This window comes from Pantherophis guttatus, chromosome 14 (assembly GCF_059756535.1).
Source record: "Pantherophis guttatus breed Tessera chromosome 14, ASM5975653v1, whole genome shotgun sequence".
Taxonomy (NCBI): domain Eukaryota; kingdom Metazoa; phylum Chordata; class Lepidosauria; order Squamata; family Colubridae; genus Pantherophis; species Pantherophis guttatus.
This window is the reverse complement of record NC_142076.1, coordinates 12,084,414-12,109,759: the sequence shown is the minus strand read 5'-3', so window position 1 is coordinate 12,109,759 and position 25,346 is coordinate 12,084,414. Positions and strand designations below refer to the sequence as shown.

General features: G+C 44.3%; 1 protein-coding gene across 2 annotated transcripts in view; it reads right to left on the bottom strand.

Moving 5' to 3' along the window:
• LOC117673124 (ankyrin repeat and fibronectin type-III domain-containing protein 1-like) overlaps nucleotides 1-25,346 on the bottom strand; it is a 306,226-nt gene that overhangs the window by 128,688 nt on the left and 152,192 nt on the right. Inside the window, exons 1-2 of one of the 2 annotated variants that reach the window (XM_087878369.1) lie at nucleotides 18,997-19,184; nucleotides 14,959-14,999 (exon numbers count right to left, since the gene is read on the bottom strand). Coding sequence is in view for 1 of the 2 variants with exons in the window: in XM_087878368.1 (XP_087734494.1) it covers nucleotides 14,959-14,999 (41 nt within the window). In the remaining variant the exon portion in view is untranslated. Of the gene's footprint in view, nucleotides 1-14,958; nucleotides 15,000-18,996; nucleotides 19,185-25,346 lie in introns of those variants that run through there. The other variant, XM_087878368.1, reaches the window with a different exon arrangement.

Here is a 25,346-nt window from a genome sequence, read left to right as displayed (position 1 = left end):
GGGATCCAGCAATATTTCTAATCCAAGGGTATATATTATACTCTTATAGTGAACAAATGACCCGTATTTGCTGAGATATCATAAGGCAAGTAACCGTGAGGTTTGATTGTGTCGCGCTGTGATAAACCTGAACTAAACACCTCTTCTTCAAAATATCCTCCTAACTTCTGCGAAAGGCTTTTAGGTTTACAAAGCGGAGAGCTAAAAGCTATCATATTGCCAAACAAGAAATTACATGGCTGTCAACTTCTCAAGTGGGAATTTGTAGCCGAGTAAGATGTGACATCCAGCACCGATGCTGTTATTTTGGCTTTGTACAGTGGGCATGACTGCAAAATGTCTTTGGAAGATGCTAGGGCTTATTTTATGGTTGGGTCTTATTTTGGGGGAAAAAGGGCAATGGTGAAATGTAAAATTTGTTACTAACGGTTCTGTGGGCGTGGCTTGGTGAGGGGTAATCAGTGGTGGGTTGCTCCCAGTTCACACCAGTTCTATAGAATCGGTAGTAAAACCGGCGGGAGGCTCCACCCACTGACCCTGACATCATCAAACCGCTGCTGCGCATGCACAGAAGAGCGTGCGGCTGTGCTGCGAACAGGTAGTAAAGGTAAGTAGAACCCACCCCCGGGGGTAATGTGACTGGGTGGGCGTCGGCCAAAGAGGTTGTAGAAAAAATAGTTTTAAAAGGCTCTGATGATCCCAGCTGAGCCACACGATCATCAGAGGCTTTTTTTTTTTTTTACTTTTAAAAGCATTTTTTCTACAACCTCTTCGGCCGAAGAGGTTGCAGAAAAAAATGCTTTTAAAAGCCTCTGATGATCAGGCAACTCAGCTGGGAAAGTTAGAGGCTTTTAAAAGCATTTTTTTCTACAACCTCTTCAGCAGAAGAGTTTGCAAGAAAAAATGCTTTTAAAAGCCTCTGACGATCCCAGCTGAGCCGTGTGATCATCAGAGGCTTTTTTTTTTACTTTTAAAAGCATTTTTTCGGCCGAAGAGGTTGTAGATCTGATGATTGCACGGCTCAGCTGGACATGTGGGGGGGGGAGGGATTTTTGCTACCAGTTCTCTGAACTACTCGCCGCCATTGCTACCGGATCAGGTGATCCGGTCCGAACTGGGAGCATTTCACCCTTGAAACAGGGTATCTGTCAAGAGTCCAAATTCCCGACTAAGGGAAAGCTGCAAGGATGGTGGGGAAAAAAGATCGTAAGTCACTTTTTTCAGGGCCATTGTAACTTCAAACACTCACTAAACCAAAAGTCGTAAGTCAACCGTATATGTACCTGGTACCTATTCACACCAACATCATTTTGTTAGCCATTTTAAAAACATTTTAAGGGGTTTCAGGCCGAAGACAGTAACATTCCAGAGGGAAAACCACTGAATCATAAAACTGTTTGGCAACAGGGAGGACTGTTGCTGAGATCCTATATACGTTTTCCAGCTTCTCTTTGCAAGGTGGGAATTTGACGTGACGGGACCTCGTAAGGAGCAGTCAAAACATTCCATCCTGCTCACCAGGCACCCTCAATTCAAAGTGACCCCTTGTCTAAATCAGCCGGTGGCTGAAGCAACACAAGCAACAGCTCCACACCGGTCCAAAACACACTTGTGAGTGGGTTTTTTTTTTTTCCATTACTTTTACAGCCGGCTTTATAATTTCCATCTGACCACTCTTTGACAGAACAGCCTGAGCTCTCAAATATTTTATGGCATTTCTTTTTCCCAAAAAAAAGAGAGAGGGGGGGAGAGAGGGGGAGGACAGAAGAGAGAGGGGGAGAGAGGGAGAGAGGGAGAGAGAGGGAGAGAGGGGGGAGAGAGGGGGGAAGGGAGGCGGGAGAGACAGAGAGAGGGGGGGAGAGAGGGGGAGAGACAGAGACAGAGAGAGAGAGAGACAGAGAGACAGGAGAGAGGGGGGAAGAGAGGGGGATAGAGACAGAGAGGGAGGAGAGGGGGAGAGAGAGAGACAGAGAGAGACAGAGAGAGAGAGGAGAGGGGGAGAGAGAAAGGGGGAAGAGAGAAGGGGAAGAGAGAGACAGAGAGAGGGGGAGAGAGGGGGAGAGAGGGGGGACAGACAGAGAGACAGAGAGAGAGACAGAGAGAGGGGAGAGAGGGGGAAGAGAGGGGGATAGAGACAGAGAGGGAGGAGAGGGGGAGAGAGAGAGACAGAGAGAGAGAGACAGAGAGAGAGAGGAGAGGGGGAGAGAGAAAGGGGGAAGAGAGAAGGGGAAGAGAGAGACAGAGAGAGGGGGAGAGAGGGGGGACAGACAGAGAGACAGAGAGAGAGACAGAGAGAGGGGAGAGAGGGGGAAGAGAGGGGGATAGAGACAGAGAGGGGGGAGAGGGGGGAGAGAGAGAGGGGGAAAGAGAGGGGGAGAGAGAGGGGGGAAGAGAGAGGGGGAAGAGAGAGGCAGAGAGGGGGGAGGAAGAGAGAGAGAGAGAGATAATGATTGGCAGGCACTGGGAGTGGGGAGTTGAGAGGTTTGGGAGAGAAAAAGTTTGGATAGAGATGTCGGACTTTTTTTGGAAGGTAAAAGATGCTCTCTTCAGTCTGGGCCAACTTTTTGGTGACTGCATCCATGCAATTTTCTTGGCAGGGCTGGAGAAGGAGGTTGCCATCCCCACCTCCCGGGGATGCTCATTTATTTATTTGTTTGTTTGTTTGTTTAACTTCCCGGTCTGGTCCTCGGTTCTGGAATTCCCAAATGCCGCCCATCCAAATTGAAATCCCTCCCAACCATTCTTAGCTTCTCACAAAAAGCCAAAGTCAAAAACTAGGTGCTGCTAAATAATGAGAAGCTGAACTCTTTAGGAACATTAAAGACAGATGCTTAGGGCTTTGGCTTGAAGGAGAGAACAGAAAGAAAGAAACAAATAAAAGAAACAGAAAAATGTCTCACTGGTTGGATTCTCCTCCTCCTCCTCCTCCTCCTCCTCCTCCTCCTCCTCAACCCCACTCTCTTCTAGCACTGATGATGTTATCTAGTTGGGTAATGAAGCGTCTGCAAGAAAACAGCCAAGCCCAGAGAGCATCAAGGACCCCATAGTCTTTTTCCTCCTCCTCCTCCTCCTCCTCCTCCTCCTCCTCCTCCTCCTCCTCCTCCTCCTCCTCCTCCTCCTCCTCTAGTTTTACAAGGCTGCCAAATTGAAAGGCATGAGATGATGTACAGGACTGAAATTTCAGAAGAATAAGCAAGGAAATGCAGAAATGTTGGCAGATTGTGGAAATATGCAGACAAAAGAATGCCCACCAACCTTACTATAGGCTGTTAGGTGAACTTTCTTCACCTAACCAAGTAAACCATCTATCATGGTAGGTAAACCATGATAGATCCTTTAGTAGGTGAACCCAGCCTATTTGTTCTTACCCCATAATAAACATATGAAAAATGATTGCAGAAATTGGGTAAGTCTACTCTAGTGAAAAGAAGGACCAGGGGTGACATGGTATCAGTGGTCCAGTATTTGAGGGGCTGCCACAAGGAAGAGGGAGTCAAGCTATTCTTCAAAGCACCTGAAAGCAGGACAAGAAGCGATGGGTGGAAATTAATCCAGAAGAGAAGCAACCTAGAACTAAGGAGAAATTTCCTGACAGTGAGAACAATCAACTGGTGGAATGGCTTGCCTTCAGAAGTGGTGGGTGCTTCCAAAGGAAGCTGGATTCATTTAATGACTGCGTGATTCGATTCACTTAACAACCACCGTGATTAGCTTAACAGCCGTGGCTAAAAAGTTCATAAAATCAGGCACGACTCATTCAACTGCCTCGCTTAGCAACTGAAACTCAATTCCCAATTGTTGGCATTAAGTTGAGGATTACCAGTACTAGAGATGGAACGCCTCTGGGGAAACTCAGACAGAGTGTCTATTAGTCTATTAGAGAACCAAAGATGATTAGGGGATTGGAGGCTAAAATATATCAAGGAAACTAATCAAGGAGAAAAGCAATTTAGAATTAAGGAGAAATTTCCTGACAGTTAGAACAATGAATCAGTGGAACAACTTGCCTCCAGAAATTGTGAATGCTCCAACACTGGAAGCTTTTAAGAAGATGTTGGATATTTGTCGGAAGTGGGGTAGGGTTTCCTGCCTAAGCAGGGGGTTGGACTAGAAGACCTCCAAGGTCCCTTCCAACTCTCTTATTCTAAATTCTAAAGAGGCCAAGGAGTTTCCTTGTGATAATTACAGTTTGGGAATGACCAAATAAATACACTAAAGGGACATAAAGTTCCTGAAGAACAGGAACTGGGCATGGCTAGTCTAGTGGAGAGAAGGACCAGGGGAGACATGATAGCAGTCTTCCAATATTTGAGGGGCTGCCACAGAGAGGAGGGGGGGGTCAACCTATTCTCCAAAGCACCTATAGGCCAGACAAGAAATAATGGATGGAAACTGAACAAGGAGAGATTCAACCAGGAAATAAGGAGGGATTTTCTGACAGTGAGCAATCAACTGATGGAACAGAAGTTGCCTTCGGAAGTTGTGGGAGCTTCATCACTGGAGGCTTTCAAGAAGAGACTGGACTGCCATCTGTCAGAAATAGTGCAGGGTCTCCTGCTTGGGTGGGGGGTTGGACTAGATGACCTACAAGGTCCCTTCCAACTCTGTTAATCTGCAATCTTCCAACTCTGTTATTCTAAATTGTAAATTGCCAAGGAGGCTCCTTGTGAAAGCCATGCTTACAGTTTGGGAATGACCAAATAAATAGACTTAAAGGGACATAAAGTTAACTTAAGATGCTTGTTTGTGTCGTCTTAATTCGGGACCCTCTCCTCCCCCTGTGCACTCACACCGTGGCTGTTTAACTTGGCGCTGGGCACCTGGATAATTTGTTTCCATTGCAATGAAGTCCTAATTAACTGGAATAAACTTTTTACACTAAGTGTGTTTGTTTAATAAACCGGCCCTTTCAGAGCCTCACCGAGAGCCAATTGATGACTGGAGGGTAGTGGAAAGTCGCTGAGTACTTGGGACATTAAAGCTACACTGTCTAAGCAGGCGAGACCTGAAAAGGCCCTTTCTTGTCTTTGCAAAATCCAAAAGACGCATCAGATGTCTGGCTGGGGACCTGGATTTCAGCTTCTGGCCTATGTCCAATGTCTTCTTTTCCCGTCACCTCTCGAGTAACCTCAAGGCCTTTGGGATTTGAACACTGGGCGCTATCTAACAAAATGAAATTCAATGGTGAAAAAAGCGAGGTTCTACATTTAGGCAAGAAAAACAAAATGCACAGGTACAGTATAGGTGGTACCTCGCTCAATAGCAATAACTGCCAGAGGGATCTTGGAGTCTTAGTGGACAACCGTTTAGGTATGAGCTAGTCGTGTGTAGCAGCTGCCAAAAAAGCCAACACAGTTCTAGGCTGCATCAACAAGAGGGATAGAATCAAGATCACGTCAAGTATTAATACCACTTTATAAGGCCTTGGTAAGGCCACACTTGGAATACGGCATCCAGTTTTGGTCGCCACGATGTAAAAAAGATTTGGAGACTCTAGAAAGAGTGCAGAGAAGAGCAGCAAAGAGGATGAGGGGACTGGAGGCTAAAACATATGAAGAACGGTTGCAGGAACTGGGTATGTCTAGTTTAATGAAAAGGAGGACTAGGGGAGACATGATAGCAATGTTCCGATATCTCAGGGGCTGCCACAAAGAAGAGGAAGTCAAGCTATTCTCCAAAGCACCTGAGGGCAGGACAAGAAGCGATGGGTGGAAACAAATCTAGGAGAGAAGCAACCTAGAACTAAGGAGAAATTTCCTGACAGTTAGAACAATTAACCAGTGGAACCACTTGCCTCCAGAAGTTGTGGATGCTGCAACACTAGAAGTTTTTAAGAAGACGTTGGATAACCATTTGTCTGAAGTGGTGTAGGGTTTCCTGCCTAAGCAGGGGGTTGGACTAGAAGACCTCCAAGGTCCCTTCCAACTCTGTTATTCTATTCTATTCTATTCTATTCTATTCTATTCTATTCTATTCTATTCTATTCTATTCTATTCTATTCTATTCTATTCTATTCTATTCTATTCCATTCCATTCCATTCCATTCCATTCCATTCCATTCCATTCCATTCCTCTGTAGTCCTTGACTTACAGGAGTTCATTTAGTGACCGTCAAAGTTACAACGGCACTAAAAAAAGCGACTTATGATATTTTCCCCCCACTTACATCCTTTGTAGCAGATCCACCATCACGTGATCAAAATTCAGACCCTTGGCAACAGGTCCATATTCATGGACCTCCACTTCTTAAAAATAAATTCTACAGCTTCCTTCTGGATCCCATTTCTTGCAACAACGGAGGCGCAGAATCAAGAGCGGCCACCATTAGTTAAGCTCATCAACTTAGATTTGATGACTTTGGCATTTATATTTTGAAGGCAAATGAAAACTACTTATGAATTTGGTTTTAATAAGAGCCAGTTAGGTGTAGTGGGGAAGGTGCTGGCTGGAGTTCTAGTGCCCCCTTAGGTATAAAAGCCAGCTGGGTAACTCTGGGCCAATCACAGGAGACAGAGAGTTCTAGTCCCGCCTTAGGCATTTAAGCCAACTGGGTGACTTTGGGCCAATCACCAGGAGATGCTGAATTCTAACGCCTTAGGCATGAAAGGCAACTGAGTGTCTTTGGGCCAATGGCCAGGAGACAGAGAGTTCTAGTCCCACCTTAGGCATGAAAGGCAACTGGGTGTCTTTGGGCCAATCACCAGGAGACAGAGAGTTCTAGTCCCGCCTTAGGCATGAAAGCCAGCTGGGTGTCTTTGGACCAATCACCAGGAGACAAAGAGTTCTAGTCCTGCCTTAGGCGTGAAATCCAGATGGGTGACTTTGGGCCAATCACTAGGAGACAGTGAGTTCTAGTCCTGTCTTAGGTGTGAAAGCTGGCTGGGGGACTTTGGGCCAATCACTCCTTCTCAGCCCAACCTACCCCACTTGGCTGTTATGTGGAAAATATGAGGAGCAAGGAGTAATAGGTATGTTCATCACCTTCAGTGGTGGGTTGCTACCAGTTCGCCCCGGTTCGGGAGAACCGGTAGCAGCGGGGGTAGAAGTCTCCGCCCACCCACCCGGATGTCATCAAATACGCTCTGCGCATGCACAGAAGTGGTGCACACGAGAGCGAAGCAAGCACGTGTGCGCGAGTAATAATGTAATAATAACTATGAGATAAAAATAGTAAGTGAAGGAGAAGGAGATCCTGTTTTCTCTTGTTTTACAGTGCAGTAAAGCTGGCAATAGAATCTCTCTCCCATCTACACCTGTAAGCCATAACAAGTGAAGTAGGCCAACCCTAAAAAAAAGGGGGGGTCAAATCAAATAGGAATTGTCCGCCGTGTTGGTCTAACATTCGAACTCCCCAAACGCAAAAGCCAATTTAAGTGGCACTTGTCGAAAAGAGTCAGATTGCAAATGAACAAGAGGCAGCAAGAATGTTACTAGGGAACCGAAGACATTCGGTGATATATTGGTTACCAGAAAGGTCAGAGAAGCCAATAAAACAGCAAACAAGAGAACAAATGCGTCTCACAAGCTCCACGGAAAAGAAGGAAGGGTGATGAAAAATCACTCCCAGAATAAAGCCTCCAGAAACTGCAAAGGGAAAGTTTCAAACGGATCGATAGCAATGGGTTCAGGGCACCGGACAGCTTGCAGATAGTCCTTGACTTACAACTGAAATTGGGAGCAGAATTTCCATTGCTAAGCAGACAATACTTTCTTGGACGACTACCCAAGGGTCTGTTGGTGTCTGGCTGGGTAAAACAAGGCCAAGCGGTGATGGAGTGGACCCTCTGGAGTTTGGGGAGCCCACTGAAATGGGTATTGAAAAAAAAACCCTGTGACAGTTAGCCGAAGAATAGGACTTATAGTTTGCAAACTTTCTCCGGGGGCATCCCTAAATGGTTAGCAGAGCACCTGCAAATTCTACCTGCAGTGTTTTGATTCCTGAAGCTGCCACCTTACCCTTGCTTCTGCTTCACTCTGCGGTAACCGTTTGCCCTGAACTCTGGAGCGGATGTAAGAGATGGGAATTGCTTGGGGGGAAAACGAAAGTAGCTTCTGTATCTCCCTGAGATGCTGCTTCAAGGCCAACCAGCTGGGAAAGGAAAGCAGCTGCATACCAACCTATGCTTGAAGTGACATTTCTGAAAACATCTTGCTTGAACCTGATTGGTCATGGCGATGGGGGGGGCGGTCAGCGATGGGAGGCAGTTACGGGAGGGAAAGACTGAATTTAGGGATTTTTGTGCACGATTCTCAGTTCTGGCTATGCCTTACTGCGACGCACTTCTAATAAAACTATACTTTTCTCAACAAATGGAGCCAAGGATTGTTTCTATTTAGGGCAGGTCTGACCATCCCTGCTCGCTCCCTCCATGCATCCAGGATGATGATGATAATATTCAGGATGCATCCAGGACCACGGGGTCTGTGAAATCTCGGCCGGATGAGTTTTTAAACTCAGTTGAAACCAAATGTCGCAGAAAAAGCTACTTCTGTTCCAAAGTGAAAGAATGACTTGCGTTTCTATAGCAACCCCAGTGGTTAAATAATCATCATCATCATCTCTCTACAAGCGGTAGAAAAATAACGGGAATGCGAAGCCTTCGGTGGCCTCCATTGAGAGGGTCAACAAAGGATGGTGGTTAGGACACCCTTTTCTACACTTGGGCCAAGAGGAGAGGGGCTTTGGCCAGGATTCCTCGAGGTTTGGCAACTTCTGGTGAAGCTTTCGTGAAATCATAACCATGGCTTCGACAGGTAACAGATTCCAGAAGAACAGAGTTGGGAGGGACCTGTGCCTTCCTGATTGCCGTCAACAAATTAGCGGCGCCCAAACAAAATGAAATTAAATCTCTCTCGCTTCTCCCCAATTCGGTTGCGTGGTTCAAACCCGAACAGTCGGAGACCCTTTGCCATAAAATACACCTCACCCCCCTCCATTAAGCAGCAGAGAATTGAGGTTAAGCGCTGGGTTGACAGCGCACTCCGTTTCTCCCCTGTTCTGATTGTGTCGCTCATCAGACGCAGGCGATGGGAGCCCGGAGAGTCGATTATTTGAACTGCCGATTTGAGTGACACCCTGTCATGCGTTCCTCTAGGGCTGAGAAGGGGGGGAGGGAGAGAAACTGCCAGCTGTCATTCCAGAGACGTATGGCTTGGTAAGGGGGGAAAAAAAAATCAGTCTGGAGGGCTGATCGTTGCTTATTTAATTGGAAGCTTCCCACTGGCTGAAAAGATGGAAGGTGAGAAATGATGTGGCTTTTATCGGATAGAAGGTATACCGCAAGTAGTGCTCGACTTTACGACCGCGATGGAGCCCCAATTTTCTGTTGCTAAGTGAGACTGGGGTCACTCCCAAGTTTGCTTTTTCTTAAACCTCCCTTTTTTCCCCCCGAACCCTTCCATTTTTGACCTTTTTGAATTTTTTTCCTCCCCTTTGTTTTTTTTTTGTTTTTTTCATAATCATAAGTTTATTTGTCAAGCATATATAAGAAAACAGGTAAAAGTATAAACATAATTTGAATAAAGAGTAAGTAAAAAGGAATATTAGGACAGGGACGGAAGGCACGCTGGTGCTCTTATGCACGCCCCTTACAGACCTCTTAGGAATGGGGTGAGGTCAACAGTAGACAATTTAAGGTTAAATTTTGGGGGATTTGGGGAAGAAACCACAGAGTCAGGTAGTGCATTCCAGGCATTGACCACTCTGTTACTGAAGTCATATTTTCTGCAATTGAGTTTGGAACGATTTACCTTGAGTTTGTGTCTCTATTGTGTGCTCGTGTATTGTTGTGGTTGAAGCTGAAGTAGTCGTTGACAGGAAGGACATTGTGGCAGCTAATTTTATGTACAATGCTTAGGTCAGACTGAAGTCGGCGTAGTTCTAAATTGTCTAAGCCCAAAATTTGGAGTCTGGTGGCATAAGGTATTTTATTGCGGTTAGAGGAATGGAGGACTCTTCTCGTAAAATATCTCTGAACTCTCTCGATTATATTTATGTCCGATATGCAATGCGGGTTCCAGACAGATGAGCTGTATTCAAGAATTGGTCTAGCAAATGTTTTGTATGCTCTAGTTACTAGTACAACATTACCAGAGAAGAAACTACGCAAGATTAGGTTAACAACTCTTAATGCCTTTTTGGCAATTTTGTTACAGTGGGCTCGGGCACCTAGATCTTTAGAAATGAGTACTCCAAGTTCCTTGACAGAGTGAGGGTCATCTACAAGGTCATCTCCATATAATTTGTATTTTGTGGAAATTCAAAAGCTAACAGCTCTTTTGTCATAAGCCTGCAATTTTTTCTGCTCCTCCCTGGCTAAATTCAAGCCTGGCAAATTCTTTTTACCTTCTCTTTGCTGTTCTCTCTGCTTAAACAGGAGATCGAACCACCAAAAAAATCCATCAATTTTCAACAACCCACTGTTTAATTTGGAGAACTACTGAGCCCAGAACGGGAGGAGTCTGGCCAATCTGGTTTTGAACCAGACAAGTGACAGTAATATTTCTGGATGCAAATAGCAGGACATTGTACACTAAGGTCGACCACTGCTTTAAGTCGGTCACTTCTACAGACAGGATGACTGTGTATAGTCTTAAAAGTAAAGATTAAAAAGTACAGTTCATGAGTGAAATTCATATAACAAATACAGAACTGTTCTTTGGATGGCCAGCAGTCCCAATGAAGAATGACAGCTCATCAGATCCATGAGTGGAGAACGCTAGCTTGATCATAGGCACCCTGGCATTTTATTTGCAGAGGCAATGTAGGGTAGATTCCCGAGGCAAAGGCTTAACAAAATTCAAACATTTGATTAATGACCAAGTTTGACTAATGGTGGTCGTTCCTCCAACAATCCAAAATGCTGGATTATGCAACTCAGATCAATGCTATCAATCCATCAACCCAACCCAACCCAATCCAATCCAGTCTACCCTAACCTAACCCAATCCAACTGAAGTAAAACCAACCCAATTCAATCCAATCCTACCCAATTCAACCCAACCCAAGTCAGCCCCAGCCAATCTAACACAATCCAACCCAACGCAACTCAATCCAACCCAACCCAATCCAACCCAACCTAACACAGCACAACACAACTCAAGTCAGCCCAACACAACACAACACAACACATCCCAGCCCAATCCAACCCAGTTCAATCCAACCTAATCCAATGCAATGCAATGGAATGCAATCCAAATCCAACCCAACCAACCCAACCTAATCCAACCCAACCTAATCCAACCCAACCTAATCCAACCCAACCTAATCCAACCCAACCTAATCCAAGCCAAGCCAAGCCAAGCCAAGCCAACCAAACAAGTCAGCTCAACCCAACCCAACTCAATCCAGCAACCCAACCCAATGCAACCCAATGCAATGCAATGCAACCCAATGCAATGCAACTCAACCCAACCCAACCCAAGTCAGCTCAATCCAACTTAACCAAATCGAACCCAACACAACTCAATCCACCAACCCAACCCAATCTGCACAGCCATCATGGACCAGCAAAAGCAATTCAAGATCAATTTTCCCCAAAAATTGTGCTGGGTGGGGGTGTGGTGGAAAGAATAAAGGACACCAAAGAGAAAAATGTGTTTGCCACCTATCTTGCTGTGAGGAGTTATTCCAGATATACCTACCACGAGCAGAGAAGACTTTTGTTATGCAAGAATTAAGACTGTTTGCAGAAGTGCTTCCTTAATTTATAGCGACCGCCTTAAACATCAGATGCGCACCTTTGCAATTTCACCTCTCTTAGGAGCTGGTCTACAATCTGGCAAAAATGCCAGGCTGACTAATCTACCCCACATTACTCAAGGGAACCTTCTGAAGGATCTCTGCTGCTAAAGGTCTTAATGGAGGGAGCAGATTTCCCAAGACAGCTTTCCCTCCCTCTGCCCAACCGGCAATTACAAAGTGCCCTGAAGCAAAGAGATCAGCAGTTCTAAATTTTAAATCATCTATATTGTGGTTTTAGGCTCTACAATTGACACACGCAGCCTTTTGGGATACACTGATGGGAGTAGTTAAGTAAGTCACACAGGCCCAGTTCTACCTACATATGTACATAAAAGTAAAGATAAAGGTTCCCCTCGCACATATGTGCTAGTCGTTCTCGACTCAAGGGGGTGGTGTTCATCTCCGTTTCAAAGCTGAAGAGCCAGCGCTGTCTGAAGACGTCTCCATGGTCATGTGGCCGGCATGACTAAATGCCAAAGGCGCACGGAACACTGTTCCCTTCCCACCAAAGGTGGTCCCTATTTTTCTACTTGCCTTTTTTTACATGCTTGCCTTTCTTTTGGGTGGGGAAAACTTGGAAGCTTTCAGATTCAGGTTTTCCCAGTGGTGCCCATATGACATCTCTCATAAAATGGAACTCTGAGGAACTTCTAGCCTTGGCGTCTTCTACAGAGGAATTATTGAGTCTGTCATTTGCATCTTTATAACTGTCTGATTTGGTTCTGCAACCCAACAAGACAGACACAGACTTCAGAGGATAATTAGAACTGCAGAAAAAACAATGGCTACCAACCTGCCTTCCATTGAGGACCTATATACTGCACAAGTCAAAAAGGGGGCTGTGAAAATAATTACAGACCCCTCACATCCTGGACATAAAGTGTTTCAATTCCTACCCTCCAAACGACCGCTATAGAGCACTGCACACCAGAACAACTAGACACAAGAACAGTTTTTCCTGAATGCCATCAATCTGCTAAACAAATAATTCCCTCAACACTGTCAAACTATTCATTAAGTCTGCACTACTATTAATCTTCTCATCGTTCCTATCACCCATCTCCTCCCACCTATGACTGCATGACTGTAACTTTGCTGCTTGTATCCTTACGATTTATATTTATTTATTTATATTTATTTATTTATTTATTTATTTATTTATTTATATTATACGAGTCGTTGGCCCCCACAGATGGGGTTCGCAACTTGGGCATTCTCCTGGACTCACGGCTGTCTTTTGAAGAGCATATGACGGCCGTAGCCAGGAGGACTTTTTATCAGGTTCGCCTGATTCGCCAGTTGCATCCCTTTCTGGATCGGGACTCGTTACGCACGGTCACTCACGCCCTTGTCACCTCACGCCTGGATTATTGTAATGCTCTCTACATGGGGCTCCCCTTGAGAAGCACCCGAAGGCTCCAACTGGTCCAGAATGCGGCCGCGCGGGTGGTGATGGGAGCAATGTGGCGCTCTCATGTAACCCCCCTCCTGTGCGAGCTGCACTGGCTCCCAGTGGTCTTCCGGGTGCGCTTCAAGGTTTTGGTTACTATCTTTAGAGCGCTCCATGGCTCAGGACCAGGGTACTTACGAGACCGCCTCCTGCCACCAATAGCCTCTCACCGACCAGTTTGCTCCCATAGAGAGGGACTCTTCAGGGTGCCATCGGCCAAACAATGTCGACTGACGGCCCCCAGGGGGAGAGCCTTTTCTGTGGAGGCACCTACCATCTGGAACGGGCTTCCCCCGGAGTTACGAAACATCCAAGACTTACGCATATTCCGCCGTGCCCTGAAAACATTTCTATTCCAACAAGCTGGTCTGGCCTAACTCTCCCTTTTTAATTGGCTTTTAAACTGGCTTTTAAATTGGGTTTTAAACCTCTTTAGATAAATTTGGATGTTTTTAATCTTTGAGCCTAAATTACTTAATCTGTTTTCTTAATAGTTTTTAACTTCTATATGTATTTGTATTTATTATGGTTGTTCACCGCTCTGAGTCCTTCGGGAGTAGGGCGGTATACAAATATGAAAAAATAAATAAATAAATAAATAAATAATATTTATATTGATTTTTTCTTGATTGCTTATTTGTTCCCTATGACTATCATTAAGTGTTGTATCTTATGATTCTTGATGAATGTATCTTTTCTTTTATGTACACTGAGAGCGTATGCACCAAGACAAATTCCTTGTGTGTCCAATCACACTTGGCCAATAAAAAATTCTATTCTACTCTACTCTACTCTATTCTATTCTATTCTTCCCTCATTGGGGGTGTTACTCGGAACCCTGACATGATCCATATGATTGAGATAGAACACTTTCTACATCTATTTTCTTGATAAATACAGAGGGTTGTCCTTAGATCTGCATTGTAGCACTCTACTGAAATTCGAAGGAGGATAAGAATCACGGCAGATATACAGGCAGTACTTGAAAGGGTTAATGTATCCATTTCCCAACTTTGCCAAGCAACGCTACTAACAGAAGGATGCAATTTTCCACCTGAAAATACTGTAATGTTAGAAGGAGGCAACCCCATGGCTTTACATAAATACCAAGAATATCATCTTACATATCCTTTTCGAGTCAAGAAATAACCTGCATTATAAATTATACATATATTTGAAGAATAGTAGTTAGCTGTGAATGATCTACCGAATAAGAATTTAGAACCCATCTTGATAACCAATCAGAACAACAGTCTTAGGACCCGGTGTAGAAAATTCTTGTCAAAATTGCTCTCTGATGGCATATATACAGAAGCAATAGTATACAACAGTGAATGAAACTCGGTAACTCTTCTTTTCATTGGTGTCCACCAAAACAAAGCAAGAAATCTACTCAAGGTAGCATCTCTGTGACAGCTCACATTTCCAATATCCACATTTGGGGACTCCAACCTTGGCAACTTTAAGACTTGTGGACTTCAACTCCCAGAGTTCCCCAGCCAGCATGGGGAATTCTGAGAGTTGAAGTCCACAAGTCTTAAAGTTGCCAAGATTTGGACACCTCTGATCTACAGCAGATGAAGCTTCAACTGGTTGTAAAGCCAATATTGCTTTTCGCCACGATAGATTCTTTCCTTGCAAGCTTTCAACAGCCAAGATCCCATGACCTCCAAAGAGATAATACAGATAGCTCAAACTCTCCTAGATGACATACATTAATGGATTCACCTTGTTGAAAATTTGCTGAGAAAAATATAAGACTTACTTTGAAGAGTACAAATCCTTCTTGTCAGCCGATCCCAGGCTCTGAAAGACAGAAAACCATAACATTTAGTCCCATGTCCTCCTTAGGAAAGCAAAAGAATCATAAAAATAACAAGCTAAATGTCGGAAATGTAACCAGTTACCGGGTTCTTATTATCACATGTGGTGGACATGTCCAAAGACAAAAAAAAATTTTTTTGGACAAAAATACATACATGGTTAGAAAAATGATAAAACAACACATAGACTTAAAACCAGAAATATTCTTGTTAGGTATATTACCAGATAACTATAATAAAGGGATTACAATATTTAATATTACATGTGCTGACAGCAGCGAGAATTGTATTTGCACAATATTGGGAAAATGAGGGTACGCCTAAAGATGGAAACATACTTAGAAAAATATTAGATTGTGCGGAGATGGATAGATTGACATTAAAAATAAAAGATAAGAAAGAAACAGAATATTTTTCAACATGGGATTTGTTTTATCGGTGGTTAGATAAAAGAGGTAGAAATTGGAAGACAAATGATACTGTAAAATGATATAAGACTTTCATTACATATAAATAAATTAATATTACTATTATGATTATTACCACTGTTACTACAAGTACTATTATTATTTTGTATAAGCAAACTGATCCAGACAATACACTGTTTTTTAAATATTTATGTATATCAAAGGGAAAAAAATGTATAAATAAAAATGACATCAACATGACATCATTCATCTAGATGGCACAAGTAAAACTTGAATTTTCACCTTTGGTTATTTGGTTCCAACCCTTCATATGTCAGAAATAAATGGAAATGGTGGGATTCACAGCAATGGGAAGAAAATGGAACATCTAGATCAGGGGTGTCCAATCCTGGCAGCTTTAAGACTTGGGGACTTCAAATCCCAGAATTCTCCAGGTAGCATGGCTGGCTGGGGAATTCTGGGAGTTGTAGTCCCCCCCCCCAAAGTCTTAAAAGTTGCCAAGGTTGGTCGTCCCTGATTTAGATGCTTTAATTATGCATTTTTCAAGGGTCTGGTGCCCCAATATTCCTTCAATTAACCCAGTCTTATGGCAAAAATTCAGAGCACATCAACTACCTGCTAGTCCACAAGAAAATAATGGAAATTACCATGAACCCCAGCAAGGACCTATTGCAAAAAAGAGGAAAAAAAGGGGGGGGAGGGAAGGGGAAGGGGAAGGGGAAGGGAATGGGAAAGGAACCTAAGGAAAAAGGGCATTGCTAAATCCATGGTTTGTATCACAGAAGATTAAATCTCATCCATTTTCCAAATGAAGCAGAAAATAAGGAGGTCACCTACCAGAGACCAGAAAATAAAATGGAACTAATGAGCTTGAAGGGATGCGGTAGACTAAGACGCTGAGCTTGTCGATCAAAAGCTCGGCAGTTCAGCGGTTCGAATCCCTAGTGCCGCGTAACGGGCTGAGCTCCTGTTACTTGTCCCAGCTTCTGCCAACCTAGCAGTTCGAAAGCAGGTAAAAAATGTGAGTAGAAAAATAGGGACCACCTTTGGTGGGAAGGTAACAGCGTTCCATGAGCCTTTGGCATTGAGTCATGCCAGCCACATGATCACGGAGACATCTTCGGACAGCGCTGGCTCTTCGGCTTTGAAACGGAGATGAGCACCCCCCCTAGAGTCAGGAACGACTAGCACATATGTGCGAGGGGAATCTTTACCTTTACCTTTAATGAGCTCAACAAAAAGACAATTTCACAGACTCTTGTATTTAATCAAGTACAATTTAATGCCTCTTCTTGGAAGTCCGGCTTCTTATAGCTCGTCATATGTGAGTCCAACCGGAAAGTCTATCGCTTGGAGAAATCCTTAACTTTAGATATTCTTAGTTAGGCTCATAAATTACAGTTCTTGCTAGCTAAGCAGAATCTGGCTTGAGTCTAGCAATTCTGCACCATCACTTCTGCTACAGCTGGACTCATCCTGTGGGAAATGGGACAACATCTGTCTCGCACAATGCATCGTCTTCCATAAATTCCATTGCAAATATTTTTTTCAAAGGTTTGGAAGCTGGAGTTTGGAGTTTTCTCCTTTACTCTTTGAAAGCAGATGGGACTACTGGATCCCAAATCTCTATTTAAATTCATGCTTTGTTTTCCACAAACTTTCTCCATGCCAGTCTACCAATGGGGTTGAAAGATTCCCGTGAGCTATCTTTCCAAAACACAACTCATCCATCTTCTCTCATTTTGTTGACAAGTGTCCTTATTCCCAACTAACTTAAGTGTTTGACAGAATCCTAAATTACCTGGTCAAAAAAAGGTAGCATTTGCAATGCAAAAACAGAGAATCCAGGCTGAATTCAAACCAAAATTGTATTTGAAATACAAATTAAATACATGTTTGCAAAGAACTCAAATTCACTGTGGATCTTCAGGATCGGTTTAAACAAAGGTGTATTCTGTGTTTCCTATACCTGCTCAGGTATAGGAATAATTATTATTGCAATACAATAATATTCTACAATAATTATTGTAGAATAATCATTGCAAATTGGCAAATCCATCAGCACTCATATCATATATTAGTGAAAATATAACACTGAGGTGTCAATTTTCAAAAACATTGAATTCTGCATCTGGATTCCTACCTTCCCTTAAGTCATCTAACTAAAATGATGGTTTAAAACAAGGTAGGAATCCAGCTGCAGAATCCAACGTTTTAGCTCATCGAAGTTTGTTGAATACACCATCATTCAATGGATTCAAACATGGCAACCATGTTATGGTTCACAAACCACAATGGCTGGTTTCATTCGATGCACCAAATTCAACCCAACATTATAGCTTTTCTCTTTCGTTGTCCTCATCCCTCCCTTCTCATGTTGGGTCAGCAAATGCGGAAGGAAGGAAGCACACTTCGAATCATCATCTACAAGCCCACTGCTCATCTTCGTAAGAGATAGATCTTGATGCACCAGCTCCCTCCTACTAAACTGATATTTTTCAACCTTGGGAATCTTAAGACTCCCAGAATTCCCCAACCATGCATGGTAGTTGACATCTAGACATCTTGAAATTGCTAAGGTTGAGAAAGATTACACTATAAATGAGTCCTACTCTCATATTAGAACCAACTCCAGAGAGAGAGAGAGATTTCTTGATGGTTACTCTCATCTGCTACGAGCAGGGGTGGGATTCTACCGGTTGGGACCGGTTCGGGTGAATTGGTAGCGCCGATGATCAGCTGGGAGCAAACTGGTTCTCTCCAACAATCAGGTGGGCCTGCCCACCTGCCCCTGCCCTTTACTGACCTATATTTTCTCAGCTGATTTGCGTGGCAGAGCGGATTGCCTCAGCTGTGTTACTCCCCAGCAGTAACGCGGAAGGTAAGTATTTGTAAAACTGTGCGAAGGGCACGATCACCGAACCGGTTGTTAAACCAGCAGGATCCCACCGCTGACTACAATGTCACCGTAATACAACAGTCTTTAGGCACTGGCATACTATTTATTTTGCATTTGGACATAGAAAATCCTAAAGCATTAAAGAGTCAACAGAGCTGTTGACTCTTCATGCTTTCATAGGTAGAAGGAGCAAACGTGGAGAAAAGAGGGGAGGGAGGGAGGGAGGCAGTGGTGGGTTTCAAATTTTTTTACTACAGGTTCTGTAGATGTGGCTTGGTAGGGGTGGCAGGGGAAGGATACTGTAAAATCTCCATTTCCACCCCACTCCAGGGGAAGGTTACTGCAAAATCCCCATTTTCTCCCTAGGACTCAGGAGGCAGGGAATAGATGGGGATGGGGCCAGCCAGAAGTGGTATTTACCGGTTCTCCAAACTACTCAAAATTTCCGCTAGCGGTTCTGCAGAACTGGTCAGAACCTGCTGAAACCCACCTCTGGAGGGAGAGAGAGAGAGAGAGAGATGGAGGGAGGGAGGGAGGGAGGGAGGGAGGGAGGGAGGGAGAGAGAGAGAGAGAGAGAGAGAGAGAGAGAGAGAGAGAGAGAGAGAGAGAGAGAGAGAGAGAGAGAGAGAGAGAGAGAGAGAGAGACACCTAACCTTAGATCCAGATTGTTCAAGCTTTCAGAATGTTCTCAAGATCCTTCAGGGCCATTCAACCAGAGGTTTTCTCCCTCCCCCCCTTTTTTTTATTAGCTGCCGTGCTCCTTGTATTTGCAGAATGGGGGAGACGAAGTTGGTGCTTGCCTGCTAGCAGCATACTTGCACTCTCAAACTAATGTTGTATTTTCACATTGTGGTTGCCAGGCAGCGACTACAAGACAATTCCAAAGGAGGGAGAATGCCATCACCGGGCAGAATACTAATCAATGGTGCAAATAAATTGTTCACCGGCTGAGATTCCCCTCCTAGAAACCGTCATTCACAAACTCAGGCCCAGAGTCTAACGTGCAAAAGTAAAAGGAGAAGGCATCATTCTAGACCTCAAGTTTCCCAACTGCAAGGTCAAACTATTAGACTGCAAGATCAAACAAAACTTGGATTTTAATGCTATTGTTCTCCTTCCTTTATATTTTTCCCCCCAAGAGATCTGATCTTTCCTGTGTATACATGCTACATGCAGCATGTGCAAGGTCAACATCATTTAGACCCATGCTCATTTTATGAATGCAGTGATCATTAGGGCAGGTTCAGTGGAGAAGGATGCCATATTGTTCACTAACAGTCTTCTAAAGTCCTTGGAAGACGGGCCAGAGAGAACGCACAACCGAACAGCAAAGCATAGGAGGTCCTTCACCAATCTAACAACAGGTTATCAATCATGTTTGAAAAATCACGTTGAGAACTTGAGTTGGTTGAAGAGCATTCCTTGAGGATCCTATAATCCCGTGATGGCGAACCTATGGCATGCGTGCCACAGGTGGCACACGGAGCCATATTGGTGGGCACACAAACGTTGCCCTACCTCAGCTGCAGTGCACAGACGCGCGCCAGCCAGCTGAATTTCAGGCCTTCCAGGCCCACCGGAGGTCAGGAAACAGGCTCTTTCCGGCGTCTGGAGGGCCTCTGGAGGGGGTGGGGAAGACTGTTTTTGCCCTCCCCAGGCTCCTAGAAAGCCTCTGGAGCCTGAGAAGAGCGAAAAACGGGCCTACTAGGCCCATCGTGTCATCGTGTGCCAAAAGCGAAGGGTGCGGGGGGGTCGTGCACACATGTGCAGGGGGGCGCATTTATGGGTATGGGCACATGCCCGTGTGACACCCCCCCCCATGCTGCCATGCTTTTGGCACGCGATGGCAAAAAAGTTAGCCATCACTAACTTATAGTCTATGCAGTGTTTCTCAACCTTGGCCATTTTAAGACGTGCGGACTTCAACAACTCCCAGAATTCCACAGCCAGCCATGGGAATTCTGAGAATTGAAGTCCATATGTGTTGTGGCCTGCCAGAAGCCAGTGGAGCTGATGGCAGACTCAGACAGTGAGGAGGTAGGGGAGGAATATGGGCCAGTCCTGGAGTCTGGGGAAGGCTCTGAGGAGGGCTCTGCGTCAGAGGCAGAAATGGAGCCAGGGCCGTGTGACAGTTGTCAGCTGCCTTCGGACTTGGATATCAGTGGGGCAGAAGAACAGCTGGAGCCTGTTCCCAATGTGCGCATGCACAGAGCTGCCGGGAGAAGAGAACAGCTAAGGAACAAAGGTCGACTCAGGAGTAAAGCCACAGGTGGACGGTGAATGGCCCCTCCCAGAGGGAATAAAGAGGAGCGAAGGGGAGGGGAGTTTGCAGGAGACAATTAGTTCAATTCGTTAGAGTGAAGATCTGTTCCTGACTTCTTGCCAAGTATTGTCTGCTACAGAGTGGCGTTTGGAAGATATCGGCTTGGCAGCTGTCCAAGCCTGATAAAAGGTCTGTAGTTGTGAAATCTCTTGAAAGACTGTTTGCCGGGACTTTGCTGGAGAAGAATTCCCTTTAATCTAAATAAAAGGGATTTTTTTTTTTCTGCTTCATGATCTTGGGAGGCCTAGGTCAAAACAACATGTCTTAAGGAGGGTAAGGTTAAGAAACACTTGTCTACAGATAACATTTCCATAATTTTTTTCTTCCCCTGGACTAAACAATAATCTTCAGGGCCAGATTTGGTGTAAGATCTTCCAATTATTGTACTCTGTTTTACAAGCTAAAAGGCAATCATTCTATCCTCCCAAATGAATGCATTTACTTTCATTTTGGGGGTTGATCTGGATTTGCTAGAGCAGTGGTCCCCAATCTTTTGGGCACCAAGGACCGGTTCCGTGGAGAGAGATATTTCCGCAGACTGGAGGGGGTGTGGTCCCATGTGCTGCCTGCATCCCACAGATATGGCTTCACATGTTTGCACGGTTTCTGGCATTCTGTGGCTCGGTGCCAGTCCAGTGATTGGGGACCCCTGTGCTTGAGAACAGGTAAGGTAAAGGTAAAGGTTCCGCTCACACATATGTGCTAGTCCTTCCCGAATCTAGGGGGCTCATCTCCGTCTCAAAGCCGAAGAGCCAGCACTGTCCGAAGATGTCTCCGTGATCATGTGGCTGGCATGACTCAATGCCAAAGGCGCACGGAACGCTGTTACCTTCCCTATTTTTCTACTTGCATTTTTTACCTGCTTTCGAACTGCTCGGTTGGCAGAAGCTGGGACAAGGAACGGGAGCTCAGCCCATTACACAGCACTAGGGATTCGAACCGCTGAACTGCCGAGCTTTTGATCGACAAGCTCAGCGTCTTAGCCTACCACATCCCTTCAAGCTCATTAGTTCCATTTTAGTTTCTGGTCTCTGGTAGGTGACCTTCTTATTTTCTGCTTCATTTGGAAAATGGATGAGATTTAATCTTCTGTGATACAAACCATGGATTTAGCAATGCCCTTTTTCCTTAGGTTCCTTTCCCATTCCCTTCCCCTTCCCCTTCTCCTTCCCTTCCCTTCCTTCCCCCCACTTTTTCTCTTTTTTGCAATGGGAGCTCACCCCGTTACGCGGCACTAGGGATTTGAACCGCTGAACTGCCGACCCACTGCAGCTCAGTGTCTTAGCCGCTGAGCCACCAGGTCCCTTAGAGAACAGGTAGGTATGGTCGTTAAGTTGAGGTCCAAGATATTGGAATTCAATGGATTTTGATGCAATTCCATAGGACTTATTCTATACAGTCATGCTAAGTTTTCATTCATTGCATATGTGTGTATATATATGTGTGTGTGTGTTTGTGTGTATGCACACACAGAGACACACAGACACACACACACACACACACACAGACACACACACACACACACACATATATATATAAGGTTTTTATTGTCTTTTTCCCCCCTACTCTTTCCCCTGGTCTTTTGCAGTTATTTATACAGCTTTTTGAACTTTTAAAGGAAGCATCTGTTTCATTTGTGAAGAATTATACCCATCTGTATTACTGCACCAATCTTCGTTAGTGCCTTAGCCAAGGCATGTTTCAAGAACAGAGATTTCTGCCGTAAATTATCGACTCTGTCAACTTCAGCTTTCTCATCCAAGGGGATTGTTATTAGCATCATCCTTGCTTATATATATATATATAAAACTTTTGAAGATTGACAGGCAATATGCCAACTTGTTTCAAAGGATTGATTGGGTTCATAAATACTGCTAAGCCATGGTTCAGTTGTTCCATGGTTTACTGAAAAATTCAGCATTAGCTAAGTTGTGGTTTACAAACCCCAATAAATGGGTCCAATACCACCTTAAGTTCAGCCTTCCCAGGTAAAACCAGAATACTGTCTGAAGAGGTTGTAGAAAAAGAAATGCCTTTAAAAGCCTCTGACGATCCCAGCTGAGTTGCCTGATCGTCAGAGGCTTTTAAAAGCATTTTTTTTTCTGCAACCTCTTAAGGTTGTAGAAAAAATGCTTTTAAAAGTTAAAAAAAAAAAGGTTGGTCACGCCCACCCAATCACATTACCCCCCAGCCCCCACCAAGCCACGCCCACAAAATAAGCCATGCCCACAGAACTGGTAGTAAAAAATTTTAGAACCCACCCCTGGGCGCCCCCCCCCCCGCAATTTCTGCTACCAGTTCGGGTGAACCGGTCCGAACCATCTGAATGCCATCTCTGACCATAATAAAACTTTAGAAGCATCGCAAAGAATGGTCTTTTTTTAAAAAAAAAAAATCTTTTTTTCTTTTTGTAGATTTGTACTTTGTATCTTTTTGGGGGAGGGGGGACACACTTAACAAAGTTGCAATAAAAAGGAAAAAGAAAAGAATATTTCTACTTCGGGAAACTTATAATGACTTCTCACATCGGAGGATAAGGGTTTAATTTTTTAATTTTTTTTAAAAAAAACATGTTTTATATACGCACTGCATATCGGAGATTAATACAACTGAGAGAGTCCAGAGATATTTCACGAGAAGAGTCCTCCACTCCTCTGCTCGCAACAGAATCCCTTATGCCACCAGACTCGAAATTTTGTGCTTAGACAACTTCGAACTTCGCCGTCTTCAGTCTGGCCTAAGCGTAGTACATAAAATCGTCTGCTACAATGTCCTACAGCCAATGACTACTTCAGCTTCAACCACAACATTACAAAAGCACACAATAGATAGAAACTCACGGTAAACCGATCCAAACTAGACTGCAGAAAATACGACTTCAGCCACAGAGTGGTCAATGCCTGGAATGCACTACCTAACTCTGTGGTTTCTTCCCCAAATCCAGTGGTGAAATCTAAAATTTGTTACTACCGGTTCTGTGGGCATGGCTTGGTGGGGGGGGGGAGGTAATGTGACTGGATGGGCATGGCCAATTTTTTTTTCTTTTAAAAGCCTCTGCCGATCAGGCAACTCAGCTGAGATCGTCAGAGCCTTTTAAAAGAAAAAAAGTCTCTGCCAATCAGGCAACTCAGCTTGGATCGTCAGAGGCTTTTAAAAGAAAAAAAGTCTCTGCCAATCAGGCAACTCAGTTTGGATCATCAGAGGCTTTTAAAAGAAAAAAAGCCTCTGCGGATCAGGCAACTCAGCTGGGATCATCAGCTGATGATCCCTTTCGGCCAAAGAGATTGTAGGAAAAATGCTTTTAAAAATTAAAAGAAAAAGCCTCTGATGATTGTGTGGCTCAGCTGGGCATGGGGAGGGGGGCAGGGATTTTTGCTACTGGTTCTCCGAACCACCCGCCTCCATTGCTACCGGATCGGGCAATCCGATCCGAACCGGGAGCATTTCACCCCTGCCCAAATCCCCAAAACTTTAACCTTAGACTGTCTACTGTAGACCGCACCCCATTCCTAAGAGGTCTGTAAGGGTGCATAAGCGCACCAGCATGCCTACCGTCTCTGTCCTAATATTTTCCTTTATTCTTTTATTCGTATCCTTTTCATGTATTTATAATTATGTTTACACTTGTATCTGTCATAAAATACATGCTTGACGAAATAAATAAAATAAAATAAAATGAATTAACTCAGCTTGAAAGTACATTCCTACACTCCTGGAGAATTCCATCCATATGACTAGAAAGATCCTACATATTGGCATCACTTCTGGACTTTGGAGAGTTTAACACACTTGCCTCACCCTCTGCTACAAGCACCCCAGTTCCACCCCTGCGGGTTTTTTTTATTACAGCCACATATGAATCATGATTAAGGCAGGCCCAACATTTTTTGGTTACTCACCTCACTGATGACTCAGAGTTTAGGAACCACATATTAAATCCCTTAACAAAATAATGGGAGAAAGTTAATCTCTTGATCGTTTTGCTAAAGTATATTTTTGGATGATGCACTTGCCTGTTTTGAATTTACCTCTTGGGAAAGAGCGCAGAAATCCTGTTTCCTCCAGAGCAATATTTTCAAGAAGCACATATATAAGTGATGGGTAGAAGCAAGGGTGAAATGCTACCGGTTCAGACTGGTTTGGCCGAACCGGTAGCGGCAGCGGGTGGTTTGGAGAACTGGTAGGGGCGGCAGCATGAGGCGCCACCCAACCGCCTGCACGTCATTACTTCCTGGTTTTAACCAGGAAGTAACCTGTTTTTTACCCTCTGCGCATACACAGAGGGTCCAAAATCGCACATGACACATGCACGGATGTGCAGAATGCGCACTTCCGAACCGGTAGGGAAGGTAAGTAGATTTCGCCCCTGGGTAGAAGATAACCTTGAGCTGAATAGTTGCTATAGAGGAAGAGAAAGTGTCCAACGATTGCTGAAGATGGATACGTTCCAACTAAATTCCTGTTCTTCTATTATTCTAGAGTTGGGTTTTCATACAAGTGTCAGAGCCTGGAAAGTGTCAGCCTGTAGGACATGACCAGGCTGGGCCTGATGGAGGAGTCAAATGCATCATCAGTCATGAGTCCCTGTGTGCCCACAAGAGATCTAAGTCCAGACCATCTTCAATGCCTTCTAATTCTCACTCTTTTCCCTTGATCGTTAGTAGCTCAGATTCTTGTAGA